The following is a 24,257-nucleotide window of genomic DNA, read 5'->3' as shown; positions in this document are numbered from 1 at the left end:
CACCACTCGGGTTACCTTTCTTTGTTTAAGCACCCCAGAAATTTCACAAGTGATTGAATGCTGAAGGTTCTCTCTCTCTATATGTATATATACATATATCTGTGCCCCAGTGAGTAAAAATAGTAATTGCAAATAGAAAGTTAAGATTGTGATTTTTGTAAAATAAGTTAAAATGCATAGACTTAAACAGAGCAGTATTATACATGCCAATATTACCACTTTTATTCTCAAGTAAAAACTTCTCTCTAGATTCACTGAAAAAAAAGTGTGTACAAAATAGAAATGAGGCCTTAAAACTCAGAAATAAGAATTTCCTGCAGAAGATGTTTTTGTATCTCCTCTGCTGAGCTGAGTCAATAGTTAATAAATTGAATTTCATGTTTGAGCTAGAAAACTCATTATCTTTTAATTGCTGAAAAACTAATACTACATTTAATCAGAAATAGAGAATAAACATTTGACTGCAGTTGCATTGCTTGCTGTTGTCTTATACTCTGGATTGTGTCGTCCTGTCTCTCAGCAAACAAGCTAGAGTTTGATTGAACCGGACTAAACGGGGCTAGTGTAAAAATCTAATGCTTCAGCGGCTCTGTCTTCTGCACCATCAGACGTCTGAGCACAGCGTACGAAGCAGGTCACATGACGCAGACAGGAAGCTGCATCAGCCAATACAGTCCCCATTACTTTGCTTGGATCCTTTTAACAGAAGAAAAGAAAACCCCCAACCTTTGCAAGATCAGCAAAGTAGTGTGCATAGACTATAATACAGTTTTGAAAACCGTGCAATCGAGTAGCAGTGAATTAAAAAAAAAATAAAATACAGCTGCTCAACTCACTGTTGGTGCAGCTGACATGAGATCACAGACAGCAGACCTAAAATAATCTGGTCATGTTAGATCAGAGCAATGCTGTGCGGTCTAAAGCTTTAACTCCAGATGGGTCATGTGACAGCACTGACCTGGTGATCTTGTCTGTGCAGGACATGGTGATGAGCTGCTCCCCCTGTAGAATGCCATCCCATGTCTGGACGGGCCCCCGGCATCGCAAAGGAACCGTCCCTTCGCCGGACTCGATTTTGGTCCGCAGGTGGCTTCGATGCTTCCTCATGAGGTGTCTGCTGCTGTGTACTTGAAAGGAGGGAAATAAGAACAGGTCTGTTTAAGTAGGCTCTGTCTGAATAGGGGGGGGGGGATTGTATTTTATCTTGGACATGTCCTGTCTCTTCATAGGAATGTGCAAAGCTAAGGGACCTCTTTAGGTTCTTGTACTGTTAGTAAAGGTCTAAAGTATTTGAATATATAAAAGAAAGAGAACATTGGTGATGGACTGGAGAGAGTTGCTCATATTTTTGAGGTCCAATCAGTGGCAGGTTTACAAGATCTTTTCATCTGCATCCTTCAGGATTCGCTCTAAATCGTGTACTTTGGTTTTACTTACTAGCTGTCAGATCTGTGACTCAGAAACTACAACCCTGTCAAAGAAATAATAAAAAAAATGTTACTGAAATGTACCCAAGAGAATTCCTTTTTATGTTTTAATAGCCTCACATTTCTTAGGGCTTAAAGCAGTTCCTCCCGTCGGTCTGCTCTCTTGCTATGTAGCTGTTCCTATGATCCGACAGAGACTAAAAATTAAGCCGGTAGCTTCCGGCTCTGAAATGTTTAAGAACAGTCGGTCAAAGGTGTCCTGAAATTTCATAATCTCTGTGGGCACGCTGCACAGCATTTATGAGGTTTAATGCCTAATATTTCTAAGGCTTCTCTGATGATGGTAGCGTCTTCACTCTCTCTTCCTCTGTACGAGTTTCCTGAATATTTCTCCATGCGGAGGATACCGACGGAGTCGGTTGCAGTTATGTGTGAGGAAAGATGAAAAACAGTCTTGACATAATAACCTTGCATAATAGTCAAGATGTTTCTAAATTTGCAGAATAAACCAAAATTGCGGGGACGCACAATATTATCAACGTAGTATCCATGTCGGCTGATATTAGCTGTAAAATGTAAAATTGCACATTCTGTCAAAGAAACTCGCCGATATAAAAGGTGTTTTGCTGTGACAAACCATTTTACAATGATGCCTGCAGCATGACGTCACATTTGCACGGTTTGAGTGTTGTTATTGTCAGCATTGTCATTGTCTTAGAGAGCAAAAGTCATGAATGAACTTGACATTAAACATAATGCAAGTTCAAAATGTTCCATCATTTTCAGCCCCCTTTTTAGCATTTGGCAGCAGGTTAGATTGAAAAAGACGATGTAGTATTTTAGGTACACAATAGAGAAAGCCATATGGTTTCAGTGAATAGGTACAGGAAAAAATATATGTATCGGCATCGGTTATCGGCCAAATGAGTTTCAGTATATTGGCATATCGGTTATTGACCAAAAATCCAATATCGTGCATCCCTACAAAGTTATTTTAACTAATTAACAATTCATTTTCAGTACATAAGACAAGAATATGCTTTTATGTTTCACACTATGGTGGAATGAATGAATGTCTGGCTTCTTACGATCACTTGTAATTTCATAAGGCGAGTTGAGCCTCCCGTCCCCACATGGCGAAGTGCTGATGTACATGTGGAAATGGACGTTGTCTCTCAACCTGTAACTCTGCTCTTTGTGGCGGACAAATATCGACTCCTCCCAGTCCTCCAGCCTTTTACTTCAGGAACCAAAAAAAAGAAAAGAAAAAGAGAATGAGAAAAAGCAACAAAAGTGAGGAAGACTGATGAGAAAGGCGGCACTATTCATCACAGTATAGGAAATAGATTTCCACTTTTTTTTTCTCCCCCCTCTAAAATGATGAAGAGAAGCAGAGACAGAGAGGGATGGACACGGGCTCACGTTCTGACCGCAGCCTATTTTACTCATGTCAAAGTCCTGAACATTACTCAGGTTCAAACTGCATACTTTCAGAATGATCACACTGTGATCCTTTAGATCAATAACATACAGGGTCAAACGTTAAGGCACAACAAAAGGGACAACATTGATTTATAATTGTTCAAATAATCAGTAAGTTCCGTTTCAAAAGTAGCATAGAAGGATTTTCAATACAAAAAATATTTTTAGTGCAATAATATCCAAATAAAAGATTGAAATACCACCAGGCTGTGAATGAAACAGTTGAACTTGATAAACAAAAACATTCAGCATCACAGATGACTGTATTTTTTGGTAGTGATCACAGGCTTCGAAACTTTTTACTTAGTAATGGGTTTCATCACTGTATACATTCTCCCTGTTCAGTTTTATTTTACTGTACATGAAGGGATCCCACAGGGCTTCCTTTAAGGTCCTCTTATTTGTACTTCTAAACCCGGTCTGAACAAGTCCTGTGCAAATTTAGATTTTTCTGCTGGAGAGAACCATTGTTTAAACACGAGGACCAATCGTTCTTTCGGCTACTGAACTCATAGATATACAGGATTTCGTTTGACTACGTGACAACCATCTGACACAGGCAGCACTTAAATCAACGATGATGGAAGCAGAAAGTAGGTCATTTATGCTGGCTTGACCTTGGCGACCTCAAAATGCACAAAGAAATTTAGTTTCATGTTTGTTTATGTAGCTAATTATGTATCCTTGGGACAGTGAAGTATGAACGCCCTTTTCCAAAACTTGAAACAGCGGAAAAAAAAAAGACACTGAATGCTGCAATATTGAAATTCAAACTCAGAAATTTATTGATCATCTCATAAGTATGACGCTGATGGTCATAACTATGACTTTGCAACTCGTAATTGAGTTTTTTAAAATTATAAATCTATCACTGAAAGTAAAAAAAAATGATGATTTTGAAAACATTTTTAAAAGAAAATAAGACACTAGAAAGGCAGAACATTAAGAAAAATATATTTATATACATATATGTAAGCCTCCAAAAAAAGAAAAGCTAAAAGCGATTTGTGGTACAAAAATGGTTATAGAAATAATTGGACATTTTCACTTGTATGTAGTAGAAAGTGGGCATTACACATTGGCAAATGGGAAGAAAAAAAATCACCTTAACAGCACTAAACTACAAGAAGACTCCAAACGCAGCTGATATTAGCAGCTCACAGAAAGCGAAAATAAACCTCTGGGCTGTGTAGCTTCCACCTCTTTGCCAGTCGTGTCGACAGTAAGAAAGCATGACCTGGCAACTGCGCTTCCAGCAACATTAAAGCTAATGCGATGAAGTAAATTTGCAGCTTTTTTTTTTTTTTTTTACCTGAGGTGATAAATACTTGTAAAACCGCTATGAGAGGATTTGTAGAGGTCAGCGCACGGCTAGCTGGAGCACTCTAAACATCTTTGACATTTGCTTTAATTAAAAGAAATAGAGGTTAGAGATCATTTAGCTGGTTTAACTCCTGCTAAGTGAACTCCAGCTTTATCTGAGAGGATTGTTTTCATCTTCATTGTTGATAATGAAGATGATACAGCAGATTTTGTTTTTTTTACAGATTGCTACAAACACACTTAGTTCAAGAAAACTTAATAATTAGCTTACTATGAAAGGATGCAGAATATTGGTATTCACTGAACTGGAATATGCGTTTCAATTAGGTTTATTTGTCAAGATTAGAAGATGCCTTTTGAAGATTTAAAACATTTAAGCAGGTGTTAAACATACTTGTCATTAAAGTTGCATTTCAGACAAATTTTTTTTACTGCTTTGATGTAATATGTTAATCGTAAATGTCACGTTTTTGTTAACTGTAAGTGGAATGTCTTCATAATTAATAGAGTTAATTATGAAGATTATTACACTCTTTATACATCACATTTATTGAATGCGTATGTTAATGTGGTGCAAGACAACTAAGAAATTGAGAAAATTCCATCACACCTTTCCTTTAAAGTTAGTTCAAGTTTGACTTGATCATTTTTCTATGCTGCACTACCCAAGTAAACATATTGATTTGACATTTTGTAGACCTAAAATTAGGCATAACCAGTGTAACACGATCATAAATCCAAATCCAAGACACATAAGTCAGACGTTTCAAAAAGTGTTTTCTTAAGGTCTGGGTTATACATAACAAATAAATCAACTTTTCCTCTGTTTTACAAAGTAGGCCATGGCATTCATAACGCAAAGCACGAGTGTTCCTCTTTATATAACCTCTCCTCCGCCGCCGATGTCCTTTCACTGGGTGTGAATGTGGCAGTCGTGGCATTTTGTTTGGTCATTTCATTATAAATTATCTTACACATTAGCCGTTTTACTCTGCTGCAAAGTCTCCGTGGTTGCCATCTTGCATTGTCCTAAGACAAAAAGTCAGTGTTGTGTATGCAAATATGACATTCAACGATCTGGACTTCCATCCACTAATCTGATACATCAGCATTCCAGCTGAGTTCCCCGGGGAGAACAGGGAGGTAATATATTCTTATAAAGTCGACGCTGGGAAAAGTCAAAATTCATCAAAGCCATCATCTTGGACCTGGTAAGGCTCGACGATGCCACATGAACTGCAGAAACTTTAATGCTTTTTACACATTTTCCAATTTGTTTGCGTTACGACTTTAAACTTCAGTGTGTAACTTTTACATTTCAGGTGAAACCCCAACATATAACAGCTGAACAGAAGGAAAATTACAAGGTTTTCACAAATGTTTTAAAAATAAAACAGGTTTCATAACAAGTTGAAGAGGGCATTTGTATGTAGCAAATTCTTGCTGGACCCATGTTTATTGATGAACTACTTTGTGTTGGTCTATCTCTTCAAATATCTATCACATATACTCACGTTTGTGGATTTAATGCGATACTATGTGATTAAAATATAGGGGGCCTGACTAGTTCTGGAAGAAACTGTATAGAAAAGAGCAGAAACAAAGAGAGCCTTAGCTGAGTTAGCTGAGTGTGACCGTATGCTTCGTAAGCTATAGAGAACAGCAGACATATGGCCCGTTGATTATCGAAAAGTCTCTCGTGAACAAAGCGGTGCTGTTTCCATGGAGCTTTTTATAGAGGAGTTAGCATGCTTCGGCTGCAGCAGGGGGTCACAACTGACAAGATGTGATGTTATTAAGTGTCATGTAAAACGTAATGTGATGCATGTTCAAACTGCAGGAGGCTCACCGGAAACTAAAACCAATGGCAAAAGATTTTCACTGACTAGTTTCTCTGTTCACTTTCTGCAGCTGTGTAAGATTTTGAGCCGGCATTTAGAAACAGCCGCACTCTGAACACGGTTTTTACGCCATTTCCTTCTGTGTAAATACTAAAAAAAGTCGTGTTTGAAACTCTCACAAAACTTGACTGACTATCTCATGTAGCCCAAAGTGAAGTGGAACGACGTAAGCTGCTCTAACGTTTAGACTACTCCATTTCTAACACAGAAAAGGGAAAATCAGGGGAATAAAGATGTTCAAGTCGCACAGGGTTTTTGAAGTCAACAAGTGTGTGTTGGCTTAAGGAGTCTCTCAATATTCACCATGTCATTCAGGGTGCATTCACAACATCCCTGTTTAATCCAACTCTAGTTTGCATGCCTGGAAAATCCGCTTCATTTGGGGAGGTGTGAAAGTGGGGCAACAGATTTTTGATACAGTGTAGCGTGAAACAGAACCACACCAGCTGAAAATGCAAGAAATGTTGCAATTCTGGTCCCAAATCGGACAGTGTGAAAACACCCCTAAAGAAAGTCAACTTAGAATCTCTTCACTATTTAAGTCTTTCGTTCGATTGAGATGCCATCTGGCTCTTTTTCTCCCTTCATGTGGTTCAGTATTGTACCTATAAAACTAAAATAAATAAATAATAATAATAATAAAAAGATAAAACTGTATTTTTGTCTGACAGCAACAAACAATAAACACTACATTTTTATTCTCTGCATTTTTACGTATCAGATTTAATGACCTTATTATGTATAAAATAAGTTTATTGTCAAAGGACTAACTTCTCTGTTTTAACTATCTGGAAATTTAACATGAAATTTAAATGAGAATCCAAAAGTCAACAAACACAAGATAATTAGACTCAAGGGAAGTCATTAGCTGTTGTGACTGACTCAAATTATTTTATCCCTGCCATTTTACTTTAACCTGACTTATTTTCATCCATATATTGTTAATATTATTAGTATAGCTTACTGATTAATCTTATCGTTCTCATCATTTTTAAGCTTATGCTTTAATGTGATGAATGTCGATACCTGCATATGAAAATCAGCACATGATGGAACAATGGAAACAATGTGACAGTCAGTCAAATATCCTGTGGGGGAAAAATGCAGAATATTTGCTAAAGGTCCAGTTCCTCCAGGTTTTATTTACAAGTTAAGTGTAAATAATCAAAGCCATTTTTAAGTAAGTATTTTCAACCTTCGACCAGTAAAGATTTGCGCCAGCGCTTTTTTGTACAACTTCACCAATCAGTTTTCTTGTGTAGATTATGATATAAAAATCTGTCAAACTGCAAAGAAATGTGTAGTCCAGAACTAATTTTGGTTTAGTTGCTAGTGCAAATATCTTGGCACGCTTTTACAATTGATTGTTAAAGAGATACAGGAGCTTATTTTCAGTAAATAAATCCATAATAATGATTAAAAATCTCTTGTTTCATTCTCAGCTTATTTCACTTGTAACAAGACATTTTCCCATGTTATAAGTTAGTTTCTCTGCCAAGGGAACCAGCATTTCTTCATCAATATTAAGGAATTACTTTAAAACAAGTATTTTTGTTTTAACCCTAACTTTAACCCTTTGCAGTGTAGGTGACCCCATAGATTTCTCAGAAGGTCTTTGAATGAACCACTGGCCCAAAAGTTGAAGTTTCGTTTCATTTTTGTGAGTTTTTCGCTTCATATTAAGAGCACAAGATATTATTACCACATGTAGAATACAATCACCCCTTCTCAAAACCTTAAGCATTTTTTGTAAGCCAGGTTTAAGCTAGTCTCTTCAAACATTTGATGAAAAATGTTCGCAGTTTGTAATGACCCAGATGTCCCACATTTTCTTCAAGTCAATAATTAATGTACCCTTTCTTCTGACTCATCTATTGTTCACTGACATCCTTCTGATTCTTTGTAACTTCCCTGCAAACTGTGGGTTTCGCTCGAGGATGGAACTGGAAATGTCACTGTTGGTATCTGAGCTTTTCAAGGGGTTAAAGATGCTAATACGTTCAGGCTTTGGTTCAGGCTTTGGTGTCCTACCTCAAGAAAAGTTCCAGTTGAGAGTAGAGAAAACGTATCAGAGCCCTTCGCGCCGTGACTTCGGCGTGACAGTCGTTGATGACTTGTCCTTGGTCGCTCAGGTACTCCCCGTTGATGCATTTGGTTCCCGTGGATAGCGCCACCACCTGGGCGTGCCTCAGGTCCAGATCTGTTGAGGGAACGCAGACAGGTCCTCAGCTCCTTGAACACATCAGTTCTTCAACTCATGAAATCTTTTTGGTGTGTTTGGGGTTCAGAGTCTGGATTTTTCATTGGCTTTGTTCTGATGAAGTCGGAACAATTTATATTGGACACAAAGAAAGAAACGTAAAGGACATTCTGGAAATTCATTGATTTGTTTCCAACAAATCTTGGCCATCTTTTTGCTCTGTCTAGGGATGTAATTGTATTTTTGTAGTTTTTTTTTTTGCAACAAGAAGTAACAGAACCAATGTTTAACTTCAGCTTTAACGTTTGAGTAAAGAATGTGAAGGCATTGATGTTTTCTGTCTTTTGTTTCTGAAAGAATCCTAGATGAGTTACTTAAGGAAGGCTTGGGTATGGATTATCAATACAATGTATTATTTAGATATTGCTCATCACAGCCCATTTGATCCTTACACTGTAGTGTGAAAGAAATATTTCCACCCTTGAACATCTCTTCTGGTTTTGGCTTTTTTTGTTCTTTTTTTTAGATGATCAGATGTTACTATTGGAGGAAAATACAAACAAGACACAGGGAAGTGATAGGAGGATAATATTTTTTTAATAACGTTTCTAATAGCTTTTAATAAACTTATTTATGTGCAATTTTAACAGATTTTTTTAAAACAGAAACACCAGCGTTAAACAATTGCGTTTTTTCGACGTTAGCTGAATACCAACAACGTTTTGTGCTCGTTTGCAATGGAAATGCAGCTACTGACAACATCTACTCTGAAGAGTGTTGCTTCCAGCACAAACTGTTGGCGCTCAGAATGGAGGGTTCCTCAGTGGAACCTGCTGAGATTCTGACGGTCCAACTCGCCGGTCAGAACAGAGCTGAAAATCCTCCGTTTCCGACCAACGATGAGTCTCTTGATACACGAGAAGCCATTTTAATGCTTAATGTATGAAGGATCATAAGAAACATCTACAGATTTTATGTCAAAACACCAAAAAGTAGAAAATGCTGTGGCGGAATAGAAAGATCAAACAAAAAGCCCGTCTCATGATGGTTCCCCTTTTAGAAAAAAAGACTTCTGTAGGTCAGACCCAAAAGACAGACAGACAGACAGACAGACAGACAGACAGACAGACAGACAGAGGTTGTTTAGAGGAGGGTTAAAGGTGGGTAACGGATCAGCATGAGAACGCCTCGCCATTTCTTCCCCTGGCTGCCACAAATCTCTCCCCATCTCTTCAGAAAAATCAGGCTTCGTCAGCTCCTGGCAGTCCTGCAGGCGCCGCCGGACCGGCACGTGAGCTTTTATCAGCCTCGGCCCAGATGGCACTGCGGTGTTAGAGTCCTGACACCTCCACTGATGAGGAGAAGCAAGAAGGGCAGGGGAAATAGTGGGGGGATGGAGGCTGGGAGAGGGAAAGGTGTGGGCAGTGTGTGCGTGTGTGTGGCATGGGGCCGGTTAATAAACGGGCACATGAGATGAAGAAAGGAAAGATCACTGAAGTAGAGCAGGTTCAACTTTTTTTTTTTATCTACAAAGTCGGAAAGTATTTCAGGTGCCATGTGACTCAGTGCAGCTCTCCTGGGGGGAATAAAATAAAAGAGCATGGATTTTATTTTTATGCTATTGTCGGGGAATGACTTTCGTATTTGTGGAGCGGTCCGTCAACAAATTGTTCCACCTCGCCTCTGGATCTCAAGTATTTCAGTGAGCCGTACCGGTGTAGTCATCAAGCAAATTTGTAATTCGGTGCATTTGCGTCTGTGTTTTTAAAAAAGAAACACTTTGAGTCAAATCTGGACTGTTATGCCCCATCGGATCGGTGTCGGCACATATCTAACCCCAGATATCGGTATCGAAAGTGAAAACAGTGGATCGGAGCGGGCCTATTTATAAATCGTGTTTGTGTGCAGAGAATACAGGACACAGAGAATGAAACAAAAATATTGAAGCTTATTAAGCCACTTATGGCACACATCTCTATCACATCACGAGCTTACAGGGAATATTAGCATTCCCTGTAAGCAAGAAGCCGCCATCCCACTTTTGGTGATAAAGCGAGTTGAAAAAGGTAACAGACTCTCCCAATTTCATTCTCCTGCTTTTCCTTGCCGTTCCACTTTGCGATTGTTTAGATCAATTTTGCAGTGGATAATTTCTGCCGCGCTGCTCGCTAGCCTGCCATGAAATTGGCACTGAGGTTGCCTCCAGTTTGCAGGAGAGAGAAGAGATAAATGAAAGACAGAGACGGAGAGAGGAAGGGACAGAGCCCCACGGGCGGCACGCCATTTTAAAAGGAAGAATAATCAGCTGCATCAAAGAAGAAGAAGAAGGAGAAGGAAAAAAGAAGAAGAAGCGGGAGGGGACGCTCAGAAGGAACAAGGTGGAGTAAAGTGGAAGGCCCAGAGCGCTCTTCACACACAAATACATCTGTTGATCGCTGGTGATTCAGAAATGTCACACCCGAGGATAGAAGCTCTGTCAGAAAGCGCGTACATCACAGGCTCAGACCTGGAACCACTTGCTATGGCAACTGGACTGACAGAAACCTTTAATGAGAAGACAAAAAAAAAAAAACACTCAGGAGATAAACTAACTCTCTGACATCAGACAGAATTAAAGCTTTTTTAGTTTCTGCCAGGCGCTTTGCTCCATCAGGGCTTTGATTGCTGTTCCTGATAACCAAATTGGACATGAAAAGTGAGGGAATGGGTTTCGTAACAATCGGGCAACAACGCGTCATTTTCCTGTCAGTTAGAGTTTAGATTTACGGCCCGAACTGACCCAAAAGGATTTCTTTCTGTGGCACGTTTAATAAGCCCATAATACAGACAGGACAGAGAAAACCAAACGCATAAAGTTGTGTCGATCATACTTACAATAGTTTAAATATAGGTAGCTCATCCTGTTGAGGAAAGAACAAAAATCAGGTGACAAAGTTTGTTCAATTGTAAGAATAGATCCGCACGCAGCCCCGCCTTGTTCCGCTCCTATCTATCACATCCCAGAAGATCTGCATTTGACTCCCCCTGCGGGTACAAGCCACAAAATGGAGCCGGAAGATGTCGAACAAAAGCTAAAAACAGGAAACGCTACGGTCCTTGCTCAAATTAAAAACACAGAGAAGCAGAATTCAGCTTCTCTGCACCATAAATCTGGAACAAACTTCCAGAAAACTGCAAAACAGCCAAGAAAACATGATGTCTGCATAGCAAAGCATAGAATTAGACTGAATAGATCTGCCCTCATGGATCGGCCACATTGCCACCAATACCTGGTCTAGAACTGTTTTTCAGCATCGAGACCAATGCAGACATTAATATGGAATCGGTGCGTCTCTACTGAATCCCACAGCATGATGCAGCCACAAGGTTTCACATTGAGGTCGGTGAATTATTGTGGATATTTGTTGATGACACGTTCTTAGTGACCCAAAATGGAGGTACAGAGAGAATGAAAGAGCTCCTGGGCTGTAAAGACCCAACAGTTCCCCCTCAGCTGTAAGGACAATCAGAGAGCTGGATCCGGTTTTGCTGAACTAGCTGGTTTGTATCATTTTTTTCCTGTTTCTTTTTCATCAGGGTGGAAGTCAACGCATTAATCAAACAGCTCGGGCGTACGCATTTCCTCTGCGCTCCTGCTTAATGTCACGTTACTTTCAGACTGCAACACCGGTCCACTTAACTTGCTCTGTCTGCATGTTGGCAAATTGGCCTCCCACCACCAGGCTGCATCACACTACATTACACAGAGCCGCAGCAGGCTGGGGGCCATTTGACTGTGAGCCACTTTGAGTCTCTGGGTTTAGATTTCAGAGTCAAACAGGATGCAGCTGATGTCAACCAGGAGAGCTCAGTCTCCGAACAATAAGAAATGACTCAATTACGTCAGAAGTTTGAAAAAACATGCAGATGTCCGACAAAGACACTGCGTGGTGTTGGTCGTCCCCCAGCTGCCTCTTTGATTTGTCACATAGTGTTCTGGATCAACCTCTTCCTAATCGTTTAACACTGCAGTCAAATGAAGATGTTAGGTTCCCCGCCACGGTTCTCACATTGTTCCAGAACAAACAGAGCTGCCGTCGTTATTAAATGTGATGAATGAAGTCATGATCTGGCCTGTTTATGGAGGTGGGCGGGGCCGCTGTGACTGTGTCCAGTAGAGCAAACCAAACCACATCATCCAGAATATTTAGGCAAATTAATAATATTAAAGTTGAAACAAAGGTGATTTCTTATATATTTATATATATATATATATATATATATATATATATATATATATATATATATATATAGCACCAATCTATGAACTATCTTCTGTTTTTTTGTTACTATTGCATGCTTCAGATCCAACAAAATGTTCAGACATGACAAAGATAACCTGAATATTTATGCAACCACTTATTTTATGTGATACATTTTTTATTTTATGGCCAATATTTTGTAGGAATTAGTGTCCACTGTGACATCAACACTTTGTCTTTTTCCAATGAAAACCAAATTCTGTTGATTATGACTGATTTCCAAAAGCAAAAGAAAGGCAAAAAAAAAAAAAATTTTAGGCACTGCAGTTCAAAGGTCATTTTCAACTTGTACTAGTTGATTGACATAATAAAATTCGCTAGTCACTCTGACCTGAACTTCATTGATATGATAAGTATGAAGCTCTGGCAAAAGTTAACAGAGCACTTAAAATAATCTGATTCTGTGATTTTACTCTTCATAGGTTTATGTTTGAGTAACATGAACATTGTCCTTTTATTCTATGAACTACTGGCAACATGTTTCTTAATTTCCAAGCAAAAATGTAGAATTTATTTGCAGAAAATGAGGAATGGTGAAAATGAGAAGCTTTCAGACCTCAAACAATGCAAATTGCTGTACGTTACTAGCACAAAACATTTACAGAAACAAAGATACTCAAGCGACCTACACAGATTGAAAATCAGATATAAAACCGTTATAAAAACAAACACTTTCATAAATGTAACCTGCATCAAATCAGTGAAACAACTGGAGCAGCTCTGTGTTTTCTTTCAGCCCCCACTTTGCTGCAATTCAACCGTAAAATTCTGTTTGCGCGTATCAGCAAATGACACATTCACTGGAATTAGTCTAAACAGGGCAGATAAAACAATTATTCCTGAACGTGCCGCATCACGTTTTAGTTGATTTAGCCGAGAGCAGGAAGCACCAATTACGACGAACAGCACTGTAAATAGATAGGTGTGTGTTTACTGACAAAGCATTTGAACAAACCCCCGCGCCCTCCCAGGGCCGATTGACGAGCTCACTTCCTCTGCACGGCTGCCCATGCGTCGCATGTGTGCTTTTAATTTCTCTTGCATTTGCCATTCAACCCCTACAGTCCTGAATGTTCCTAGTCTTTTTTTTTTTTTAGCCAGGGTCTTTTCTCTTTTTTGGGGGGACTGTTTAGTTTTGAGGGCATTCTCGGTTCTGCTGCAATATTTCTTCCTCTTTAATTTTAAGGTTATCTTAGTCATCTTAGTCTTGCTTTTCATCTTGCACAAGAATATTTGGGTTCTTGCCAATCCAATCCAGGGCATCAACATTCTGTAGTGATGCCCTGGGTGATATTACATTAGTTTTTTTTCCATTCTTCCTCATCGTTTCAGACCATAAATGCAGTTTACAGATCAGTGCGATTGGAACAGACTATCCTCTGCCAGATCGGTTTTCAGGAGTGATCCCATCAAATCGTGCCATATTAGCATCTGTTAGCGTCATTCAGACGACAAACCAACACAGCAGTCGGCTGTAACCGCTTCAAGTACAAGTCTACTCTGCATCCCCCGGATCAGAACCAGCAAAGAAGAAGTCGCATTCGGCTTCTATGCTTCTCTAATCTGGAACAAACTTCTAGAAAACTGTAAAACTGCTGAAACTCTGAATTCCTTTAGGCCAAGGACAAACCCCCCATCAGCTTACAGTTGCATTTTGTTTTAAATGTAAAGTATTCATTCATTTTGGACTGGATTGCAACTTTTCATTGATGTTACTTGACTACAGTCTGGTTGCCATGGTGACGTCCAGTGGGAATGGGACAGCTGAGTTTCTATTGTCTCTGTTAGGTCAAAATGAGGAGATCCAGCAACAAACTTTGACATTTTCTGTCCCAGTTAGAGAGTGAAATCACAGTTAAATACGCTCAAGAAGTATATTTGATTCCTTTGCTATTTTTATGTGAAAGAAAACCTGTCTAGCAAACAGATCAAAAGTTATCAAAAACTTTTAACACACTGAAAATTAACACTGTGCCCTGATCTAAAGAAGTTCAAGAGCAGATGAGAACTAATGCCACTGACATCTTTCAGTGTGGAAAATGTTTTAAAGCTCCTTCTATGGCGTTGGTACCAAATAAAACGCTACACAAGAGGATGAACGACACACCCAGGAGAAGAACCGAGAAGGTCTAAAACTCCACAGACTGGCAGGAAAATCATTTGAGAGTTCGAAGGCCAAAACTTAAATAAGCGGAAGAAGAAACAGTTTTATTTCAGTGAAAAAAGAAAGACATACGGACACTAAAAGTAAAACAGAATCCAAGTAAACGAAATGGCCGCGAGCTTTGAAATGATCCGTTATTATACGGCTGTCAGCCACCAGTGACGGGCGTTGGGAAGCTATTACCGGAATCCCTTTATTCTTCATGGCTCAAAAACAGGGGAAAATATTTCCTAATAAGTCAACCATTATCTCTGGGAACCATAAAGCAGACGTTAAAACATTTTCTTCCGAGGCGGAATGAGCTCTCAAGGTCAGCGTCTACGCGCCGCTCCTGTGCCGACTCGTTTAAATGTCGCTTCGGTGGAGCCTCCCTGCGCCCGTGTCTTGGAGACGTTGCACTATTGCGCCGAATGTAATCCAGCACCCCGTCGCCTGAGCCGTTGGAAAAACTCTGATGCATTGAGGGTTAAAATGCAACTTGGAGTCAGCAAAAGAGGCACCCTGTTGAATCTCTATCAGCTTTAACAGGCGACACATAAGGGTGTCTTTGTGAGATTCTCTCTGCTGCCACACACGCTGCTAATTCTTATTTTTTTCCTCATTTCCCCCCCACATCCCCTCCTCTGACAAGCTGTTTGGTTGCCTTATGTGATTACTTGAACATTACAGTTTGCGACGGCTGGAAAACCAGATAAAGAGCGGAGAAAAGTCCCCATTTGAAAACGGATATGCCGACTAAGAACTGAGGCTTAACTGTCATTTGTAATCAACTTGTTTGAAAACCTTTACTCTCATCTTTTCCTTTGAGTCCCCGTGGTGTTCCTCCTTCGCCGTCGTCTCTCGCATCAACGCGCTCGATGGGAGAAAACAAAACTAAACCAAAAAAAACTTGGGAAGGTTCTCTCATCTCTGTGAGGAAATTAAGTCGGGGAATGGATGCCTGCGTGTCTTTCACCGCTGTTCCATATGTATGATCCGGATTTTTGTAACTCTTTGAACACATCTGAACACTGTTTACCATCTCCAGATGCCCAGTGTTATCTCAGATAAGTTGAAAAAAATAAAAAGAGATTTTCCACACTATTTGACGCCATGTGCTTCCAGTTTACTTTGGCATTCGTCTTGCAGTCTCAGCCTGGCGGCGGGGCTAATCTCGTTCAGGATGGAGCTCAACTGTCTTGGAGGGACCGAGGCAAGGAGTGTGGGGATGCTTGCTGTGAGTCCACAGTTCAAAAAAAGAACCCTGATTCATGTTGTTGTGGCAAAAGCAGGGGCATGAGACGCATGGGGACACAGAGAGAGAGAGAGAGAGAGAGAGAGAGAGAGAGGGCTGAACAGGACTCCCCCAGAGTTCCTGTCAAGTTTTGGTGTCTACTGTTGGCCACAGCCGCCGCCGCCGCCGCCGCCTCGCTGCGAATGCTTGGCAGCCCGTGGTCTGGATATTTGAAGATAACATTTGGTATTAATAAACAAACAGAAGCAATTACTGGGAGGCAGAGGAGAGGAGAGGGATTGGATTAGCTCGGGATGAGCGCCGATCTCACTGAAGTCCAAACTGATGAGCTCCAGCACTCCAAAGACAGCTGAGATACCGATCCCTTCTCACTGACCTCCCCCATAGCCCTGCTGCCTGCAGTGGCTCAGAGATAAAACTCCTCTGTGTGGGTGTGTGGGTGTGTGTGCATTTGTATGCTAAAAGTCTTTCCGGACAGCATACACAAGGAGACACATCCAGGTAAACAGATGCATCATTTTATCAACATTTTTTTATTCATTTTACAAGTAGTGAAGATACTATCATACATATTGCTTTGTTTATAAGGTTCCCACTGAAATAATCCACACTTGAAATGGCTTTATTTGAATATTTTACTCAGTTTTTTTTCTTCTTTCAAACACTTTTATGTGAAATGCATTGAAGAAATGGAGCCGTTTCTTGGTTCACATGTTCCCCGCTTTTCCAGATTTCAGTGACTGTTAATAGCTCCAGGTTTATTTGGTCTAATTTGCTGTTACTGGCAGGATCGGGTTCACAGTCCAGCTGCTGACTGGGTTACCCAGTTCAGGGGGCAAAGATCCACCACTTTCCCAGTGGTTTTCAAAAGAAACCATGACTATTTCTATTTGATTTTACAAGTTGTAATCCAGAACAGCCAAGTTCTACAGACAAATGAAGTTATGAAGAAACTGAGAAGCTCAATTCTTATTTTTGATAAGATAATTTTGGTAACTCTTGAAAACTTCTGCCATTCAGCTTGGCTAACTATTAAAGCAGTTCCTTGTACAATAATGATGTCAGTGTCAGCCTGTGGATTTTTTTCACACGTCATCCCGTTCTGGATTTCAGCATTTTAAACATTTTAAAACCTCTTTAATTTTTTTTTTTTCTAGTATTACAATCTTTTTTCAAGGTTGAGGTGTTGAGGAACAAATGTAAGGAAGTGGTTTCAATGAATGTTGTGCATTGAATGAGCTTGAAAGTTTCACTGGGATACAACGACCAGAAAGGTTCAGCAGCAGGAGAATAAACCAAACCTCTACATTGTATGTATGAGTCACTTTTCACGTGTATGAATGTTGGATGTCTGGGACGGTTGAAAATTCACAAAGGAACGTGCGAGGAAACGTACGTGCATGAAAATTCCAGGTGCAACAACTCAGTAGATAAATCCCTAGCGAGATAAATGGCCATGCGATTGTTTCATGCTGCAGCAGGGGAGCAGTGCAGAACTTCCTCCTTCTTCTCCTCCTCTTCCTCCAGGGTGTCACTCCGTCAGGTTTTAGATTAGGCTGATCTAGTTAGGATTCCCACGGTGGCATCTGGGACTGCTGTCAAGGCTGCCTCGACGCTACGAGTCCAGCATGCAGCGGGGATGACTGACACTCTCCTATGTCTCATTCTCCTCAGAGACTCTGAACAGTCAATAATTCAGCAAGTAGGTGCATTCTCCAGCATGAGCTTAAGGAACAGCACGAAATGGAAACTCTGTCTTCCTACGCCCACTTCATAATTTCTCTCTCTATCTAGTTTTCCTTCCCCCATCCCCGCCCTCGTTCTCTCCGTGCCTCTTTGCTCCCTCCCCGTCACCCTCCCCTCCACGCGCACTGTCACTCTGTCTATATTGCGCCACTTCAATAATTCAAAGTCATATATAAAAGTCAATGAAATTTGCCATACCTCGGGTCATTACGATGCCTGCCAGGGATTTGTGTCGAGCGTGCGCCGGACTGCAGCCGCCCACCAGCGACCGGTACTTCTCCCTCACCAGGTGGAATATTGAATCGGCAAAGTCCTGGAAAAAGCAGAATCGCCGCCTTAATTTATTTTCAACATCAATCAGGCCGGGCGCCCATGTGACATTTCGCCATGTGATGTTTAACTTCTTGAATGTGTCAGGCGAGACGGCGAGCAGCAAGGGGAGAAACGTTTTGTTTAACAGGACTCTGATGACGTCTGGAAGAGCAGATAGCGCTTACCTTAACCGAATTTAAAAACCAGCACAGAGCTACTCTCTCATGTTGGTAAGAGATAGAAACTAATAGAAAAAAGCACTTTGGATAAAATAACCTCATATTATTGGGGTCACAATGATGTCTAACAGTGATCAGTGAAGCTTCTTTGTTGCTGAAGGAATCATTTTGTTCATCCTTAACTGAATATGCTCACAGTATCTTGAGCAAAAATTATTTTGTAGGTATAGACTGCAAGCCTTATGGCACCATCACAACTGTGAAGTATGGGGTTAGCAGAATCATGATGGGTGGGTGTTTAGCTGAAGGAGTGACTGGTCTGGTTTACAAACCAAAAGACATCAGGAAAGCTCTCTGTCTGGAAAAACTTAACGGCCTGTAAGTTAAAGCTTTGGCTCAAACGGATATCCTGTTTAAGTATTCCTAGTCAAAGCAAAATTAGCTATAAAGTTGCTAGAGAAGAGCTAAAAGAATGACAGCAGCAACCTGCAAACTTGACTCGGTTACAGCGGTTCAGGCAGGAGGATCGGGCCACAATTCCTGCAAACTATGGTGAAACAGCTTGTGAAAAAATACCCATGTTGATTTTCCTACCCGAGACGTACAGTTCATATGCAATTATACCAAACACCAAGCAAAACTGTGTGAATTTCAGACTTAAAAGACTTTTAAATATTCTGGAAAACAAAACAAAAAAAAATCTCCCAAATATTCTAGATTTAGCAAAGAGAAATAAACATGGTAATCATAACTAACCGGCAGGAGCCTGGCTAAATATCAAGACAAATTTCTACACAGATTTATTGTGGGAATTTCAGGAAGCTCTAAATATAAAAAAATGAGGCTCTTCTTGTTATTTGATTAATTATATACAGCGTTGAAAGAATTTTACACATTAGGGCATAATGTGCAGAAAATAATCACTTAAAGAGGTTTTCCAGTCTACTGATGACTGATTATGTCCACCGCAGTGGATGGTGTAACAGCTAGAAACATCTTTTCGTTTTTAGCCAGTATTTCCTAATATGAAACAGTGTGCTGGGTCTTGTCCCGGAGTGGATTGCCTTCGCTCTGGCTTCACTCGAGTGAACCAAACACATCAACTCCTCATTTCCTCCACCATCTGCCACTTGGTGGCACTCTCCAGGCCTACTTTCCAGCTAACAAAAATGATACATATATTTTTTTATTTCTTCTGCTCACTCCCGTCCACCAACTCCAGAAAAGCCTCCAAATTCCACTTCGCCCTCAAAGTCGTCCCAGCGCCGCGTCCAGGCCCGACGCCTCTCATCGGACGCCCATCGACTCCGTTTGGCCCACGTTGCCAAAGCGCCAAACACTCACGCGCCTCTCCAGAAGCTTCCCCGCTCGTAATTAAGGGCTTAGCCTCCGAGCTGCCTCCGTGCCAACTGTAAAAAACACAAAACGCGTCGCCGGGAGGCGGCATCAGAGCGGCGCCGCAGAGGGGCCTTTCTGGACATATTGAGGCTCGCCGCGGCTAAGAGGACGTCAACAGATGCCACGGCGACAGACGCGCAGACCGAGGGAGGGAGGAGAGAGATTAGGGCTGAAAGAAGACGATGGGATGCGAATGAATTAGTGAACATATTGCACATTATAACCCTCATCAGAGCTGTGAAATACTCTCACAGCCAGAACTGGAGGCTGAGGTGCTCGCAGCTTGCGGTGTGGTGGGTGGCTGCGCGGGTCCATGCGTATGTATGCATAAGCACATATTGTTGCTCTGACACTGATGTCAGCCCTGAAGCTTAATGTGCAACACAGAGAGAAAGAGAGAGAGAGAGAGAGAGAGACAGAGAGTGGTGAAAAGTTTGCTCCGTTAATTACTTCAGAACGAAGATTCTCAGCCAACACCCGAGCGCTTTCTTCCATGTGAGATTAGCACTTTTTCTTTCCTTAAACGAAACACCTATGGCAAGAAAGTGGGAAGGAAAATAGTTTTGTATCTTTTCTCCCAAGTCTCTGACGTTAGTTTGCCCTCACTTCAAACTGAAGCGTGAACGTATTAAGAAAAATGTCAATGACGACGATGGGCATGGTAACTTGCTTAAAATAAAAATCATCACAGACAGATTTTTATTATAGAAGATTTGACAAGAGTCTAGAGTTCTGAATCAAGTTCATGGTTCTGGATGGGGGGATAGTTTCTGCATCAAGCTTGAGTTCAAGAATGATTAATTGATTTAGCAGAGACAAATATGCAGATTCCACATGTCAGCCATTTTGTCATATCAGTAGACCAATAGCACCGCCTTTATATTTTTATATTGGTGGCCATGTCAGGCTTGCAAAATTTTTTAAAAATCAACCAAAAAAATCCAAACATGTCATACATATTGTTCATTTTTATGAACTGAAGATGATTTTTCTGGGGGTCTGTGCCCCCGCCTGCCCACGTTTAGGGTTGCCCCTGTGGTAGACGCCTCTGGGTTGATTTTATTTCACTTATTAATCTACTTCATGTTGTTTGGATGGAAAGCAATGTTGCTTTTTTATGGCTATGCCATGACATTTTTAGACAAAATCAGTCAATCCAGGAAAAGTACTAATTCACACAATTAAAATAAAAAAAGTTAAAATAATATGACATCCACATCAGTAAATTGTGTATGTAGCGTTATTTTCTTTACCAGGTAGGTGAAAAGAACAAAAACAAGCCGTTTTGTTTGAGATTTCAAAACTTTGATGGTGCCGATTAATTAAATTGCAAAATACAGAAAACAGTAATCAACAAGAAACACATAAAAGGACAAGATGAAAGATGAAAAAAAAATGGCAGAGAGAGAGAGAGAAAAAAAAACCCCACCCTGCTTCTTGCACCTGAAAGTGACATCCAATTAATTTGAACAGAAAGCTGCTTGGCTTGGCAGCTTCAGCTGGTGTCGGTCACAGCGTGAACCCAGAGTCAAGTCCTCCATCCCTCCTTAAAGGCCCTTTCATTGAGGACGTTGCAGAGAGCAGGGGAGGTGGCAGCTCAGAAAGACCCGGAGAGCAAAGGTGGAATAGAGCCTGGCAAGCAGCCCGGCTTTTTCTTCCTTCCACCTTCTTTTCACTCTCTCCTCCTCTTCACCTCTCTCTCTGTCTCGCTTTCTGCTTCTGTCACTTCACAGTTTCTCCCGTTTCTTTCCAATCTTTTTTAAGCCTTTGCGGGCTACTTCTATTTTTTCTAGTTTTTTTTTTTTTGACTCCACTTGTTCTTCCCCCTGCTTGGCCACGTCTCCTACTCTGATGTCATTTTGACCAAAGCACGGTTTGGTGAAAATAACAGTCCTGCCTATCCTCGTCGATAGTGACATCATCCACAAATCTGCCTCTAAAACTCAACTCTATAAGTTAGATGTCGTCTATCTTTTATAAAATGCTCAAGATTAATATATTTCTGCAAATTTCTCTGTAAGACTATCACTTGGCAATACCATCGCTCATTCATCAATATTTTAACTTAGCTGCAGAACCTTTGAGACCATTATGGTCTCAAAGGTTTGTATATCATTAGATTAATCCTCATTTCATTTTGCATCACTAAGTGACTGAAACAACTTGCAAAATACATTACATATCAGTGCAAGAACTTCCAAAATTGACATTTATCAACTTGGTAAAAACCAAAGCATATGATGAATGTAACTACTTTAAAAAAAAGTTAAAATGTGTATTATAGTGCATTGAGTTATTATGAGTATGGTTGCATTTTTATTTTATTTTTTTACTTTTTTCTTTGTTTTATGATATTCTTCTATTTCCTGCTGTGTGATATTCTGTTGCATGATGTCCTAAAATGAAAACTGAAGTTATCACATTCGGATCCAAAGAGGAACAAAGTATGCAGCTTCAGCTGCTACAGCTAGAAACACAACTGAACCTCCAAAGACGCATAAAACAATCACAAAGTCGGTCTTCCATCACCTGGAGAATACTTCGATCAAGTTCCAAAGTCCCTCCACTGGCTCCCTGTAGCTCAGACAATAGACTTTTGAAATTCTGTTGTTTATAAATCACTGTATGGAAAAGCACCAAAAAACATGAGAGATCCATTGCTGTTGTATCAACCTTCCAGACTGATCAGGTCTTCTGGTTCCAGAATCAAACATGGAGAAGCAGCATTCAGCTTCTATGCATCACAAATCTGGAACAGACTTCCAGAAAACTGCAAAACAGCTGAAAGACAGAGTTCCTTTAAATCAAGGCTAAACACCCAGATGGTTAGAGTTAAACACTGATCAACATATTTTATGTGAATTGATCATTTTTGATTGTTACATTTTACAAAAAGTAGTGTTTACTGCTTATTTTATAATTATAAATTATAATGTTTTTATGATGTAAAAAGCACTTTGCTGCAGAAATGTGAGCTACAAATAAACTTGACTTGATGTTTTCTGAACATGTTTGTTATTGAAAATGAGATTTTTTTTTTTCCTCAACCAACTTACCTGGATAAATACAGGTTAAGTACAGACAAAAAAATAAAGCGCATCAGAAGCAAGAAGAAGCCCCCCCCCACTGAGTCAGAGACTGTTTTTCTCATCATCGTGGAAAAATGATCCTGAGAAAACAACAGTTTATATCAACGTGAAAAAAAGCTGGTGGTTTACACAGCTGTGTTTCTCTGTACCCTCCTTCAGTGGAGCGTACCTTGTACACACACATCAGCTCTCTCCTCTAAAATGGTAGCTGAGCGCCACCCTCGGTGTGGAGCTAATGTGGCAGAAAAACGGGGCCAAGGATCTCAGTCCTCCGTCAGTCAAAGCGTCAGCGTGACCCATCACCCAGTGGGCCGGCAGCTTCCCTTCTGATGAACATCAAGGTGAGGAAATCTGGTGTGGACACGTTTGGGGATGTTTCAGAAAAGAGCTCAGCTATATATATATATGGAGAATATATATATATATATATATATATATATATATATATATATATAATATATATATATATATATATATATATATATATATATTCCTCCACAGCAAACTGAAAAAAAACAACTAAATTTTCATAAAAATAAAACATTTTTGGGCAGCTCTTGCTGTCAAGCATGGAACAATGTGGAATAAAATTTGATTTGTTTAGATGCAAAATGTGGACTAGGAAATTTACCAATTAATAAAACTGTAATATTAGAATAAATACTGAATATAAACAACTTAAATTGTGACAAATAAGCAACACTTGGATCCTTTGCTGGCCTTAAATCCCAGGAAACCCAGTTAATTACTTCTACAATCCTTATCTTTGGAAAAGCTGTTCGTCTGATGGAGCTAAATGCCTTGTCATCTCTATTTAGGAGCCGGTCTCCACACAACACAGTTATGAGCTCTGCTCCCCTCCCCTGCTACACACAGTTGTGTGACAGAGACCTATCTATATCGTTAAATATTACTGAAGACCCAGAGCGCCATGAAGAACTTTCTAATAATCCTAAAAATCTTCCAGGCATTTCCAGCCCATTTCCCCCCTTCCTCCCTCTCTGTTTGAGGGACACGTAAACAGTTCAACACCTTTCTCCAAGGTAATGTGGAATGTCATCAACAATCCTCCTGCTGTCTTTCCTCCGAAGTCAATATTGTGCCAGAAACACAAAATGTCAGCAGGGAAATTTTCTCCACTGCCTCTTGACCTAGAAGGCGGCAGAACGTCGGCAGGAGGGGTTAGAGACGGCACCTTTTCCTGTGTGTTGTGTGTTGCGAGGCAAAAAAAAAAAAAAGATGCCCAAGTGTATAATTCATTGTTTAGTATCACCTCAAAGGGGAAATAACGACAAAAGAATCCAGATCTATCCCCTGATTGCATTTTAAGGGCTTCCATAACGTTCTCCATATGCTTCGGCACATTGTGCGTTAGTTAATCAGTGGGAATGTGGAGTCCAAACCCTTAGGCATATGTGGCGGGTGTGTGTGTGTCGGTCATCTATGAACTCCACTAATTTCCCCCTAAAACACACACCTCAACCCTCCGCCATCCCCCCTT

General features: G+C 40.3%; 1 protein-coding gene across 1 annotated transcript in view; it reads right to left on the bottom strand.

The window, feature by feature from the left end:
• Positions 1–24,257, bottom strand: part of adarb2 (adenosine deaminase RNA specific B2 (inactive)) — a 172,122-nt gene that overhangs the window by 14,619 nt on the left and 133,246 nt on the right. Inside the window, exons 4-7 of the mRNA XM_055037700.1 lie at positions 17,977–18,091; positions 8,165–8,333; positions 2,516–2,667; positions 959–1,127 (exon numbers count right to left, since the gene is read on the bottom strand). Of these exons, the coding sequence (XP_054893675.1) occupies positions 959–1,127; positions 2,516–2,667; positions 8,165–8,333; positions 17,977–18,091 (605 nt within the window). The remainder of the gene's footprint in view (positions 1–958; positions 1,128–2,515; positions 2,668–8,164; positions 8,334–17,976; positions 18,092–24,257) is intronic.

Source organism: Poeciliopsis prolifica, unplaced genomic scaffold (genome assembly GCF_027474105.1).
Source record: "Poeciliopsis prolifica strain line A6 unplaced genomic scaffold, Auburn_PproV2 SCAFFOLD012, whole genome shotgun sequence".
Classification (NCBI taxonomy): Eukaryota; Metazoa; Chordata; class Actinopteri; order Cyprinodontiformes; family Poeciliidae; genus Poeciliopsis; species Poeciliopsis prolifica.
The sequence above is the reverse complement of the archived record's forward strand: the minus strand, read 5'-3'. Positions and strand labels throughout refer to the sequence as shown.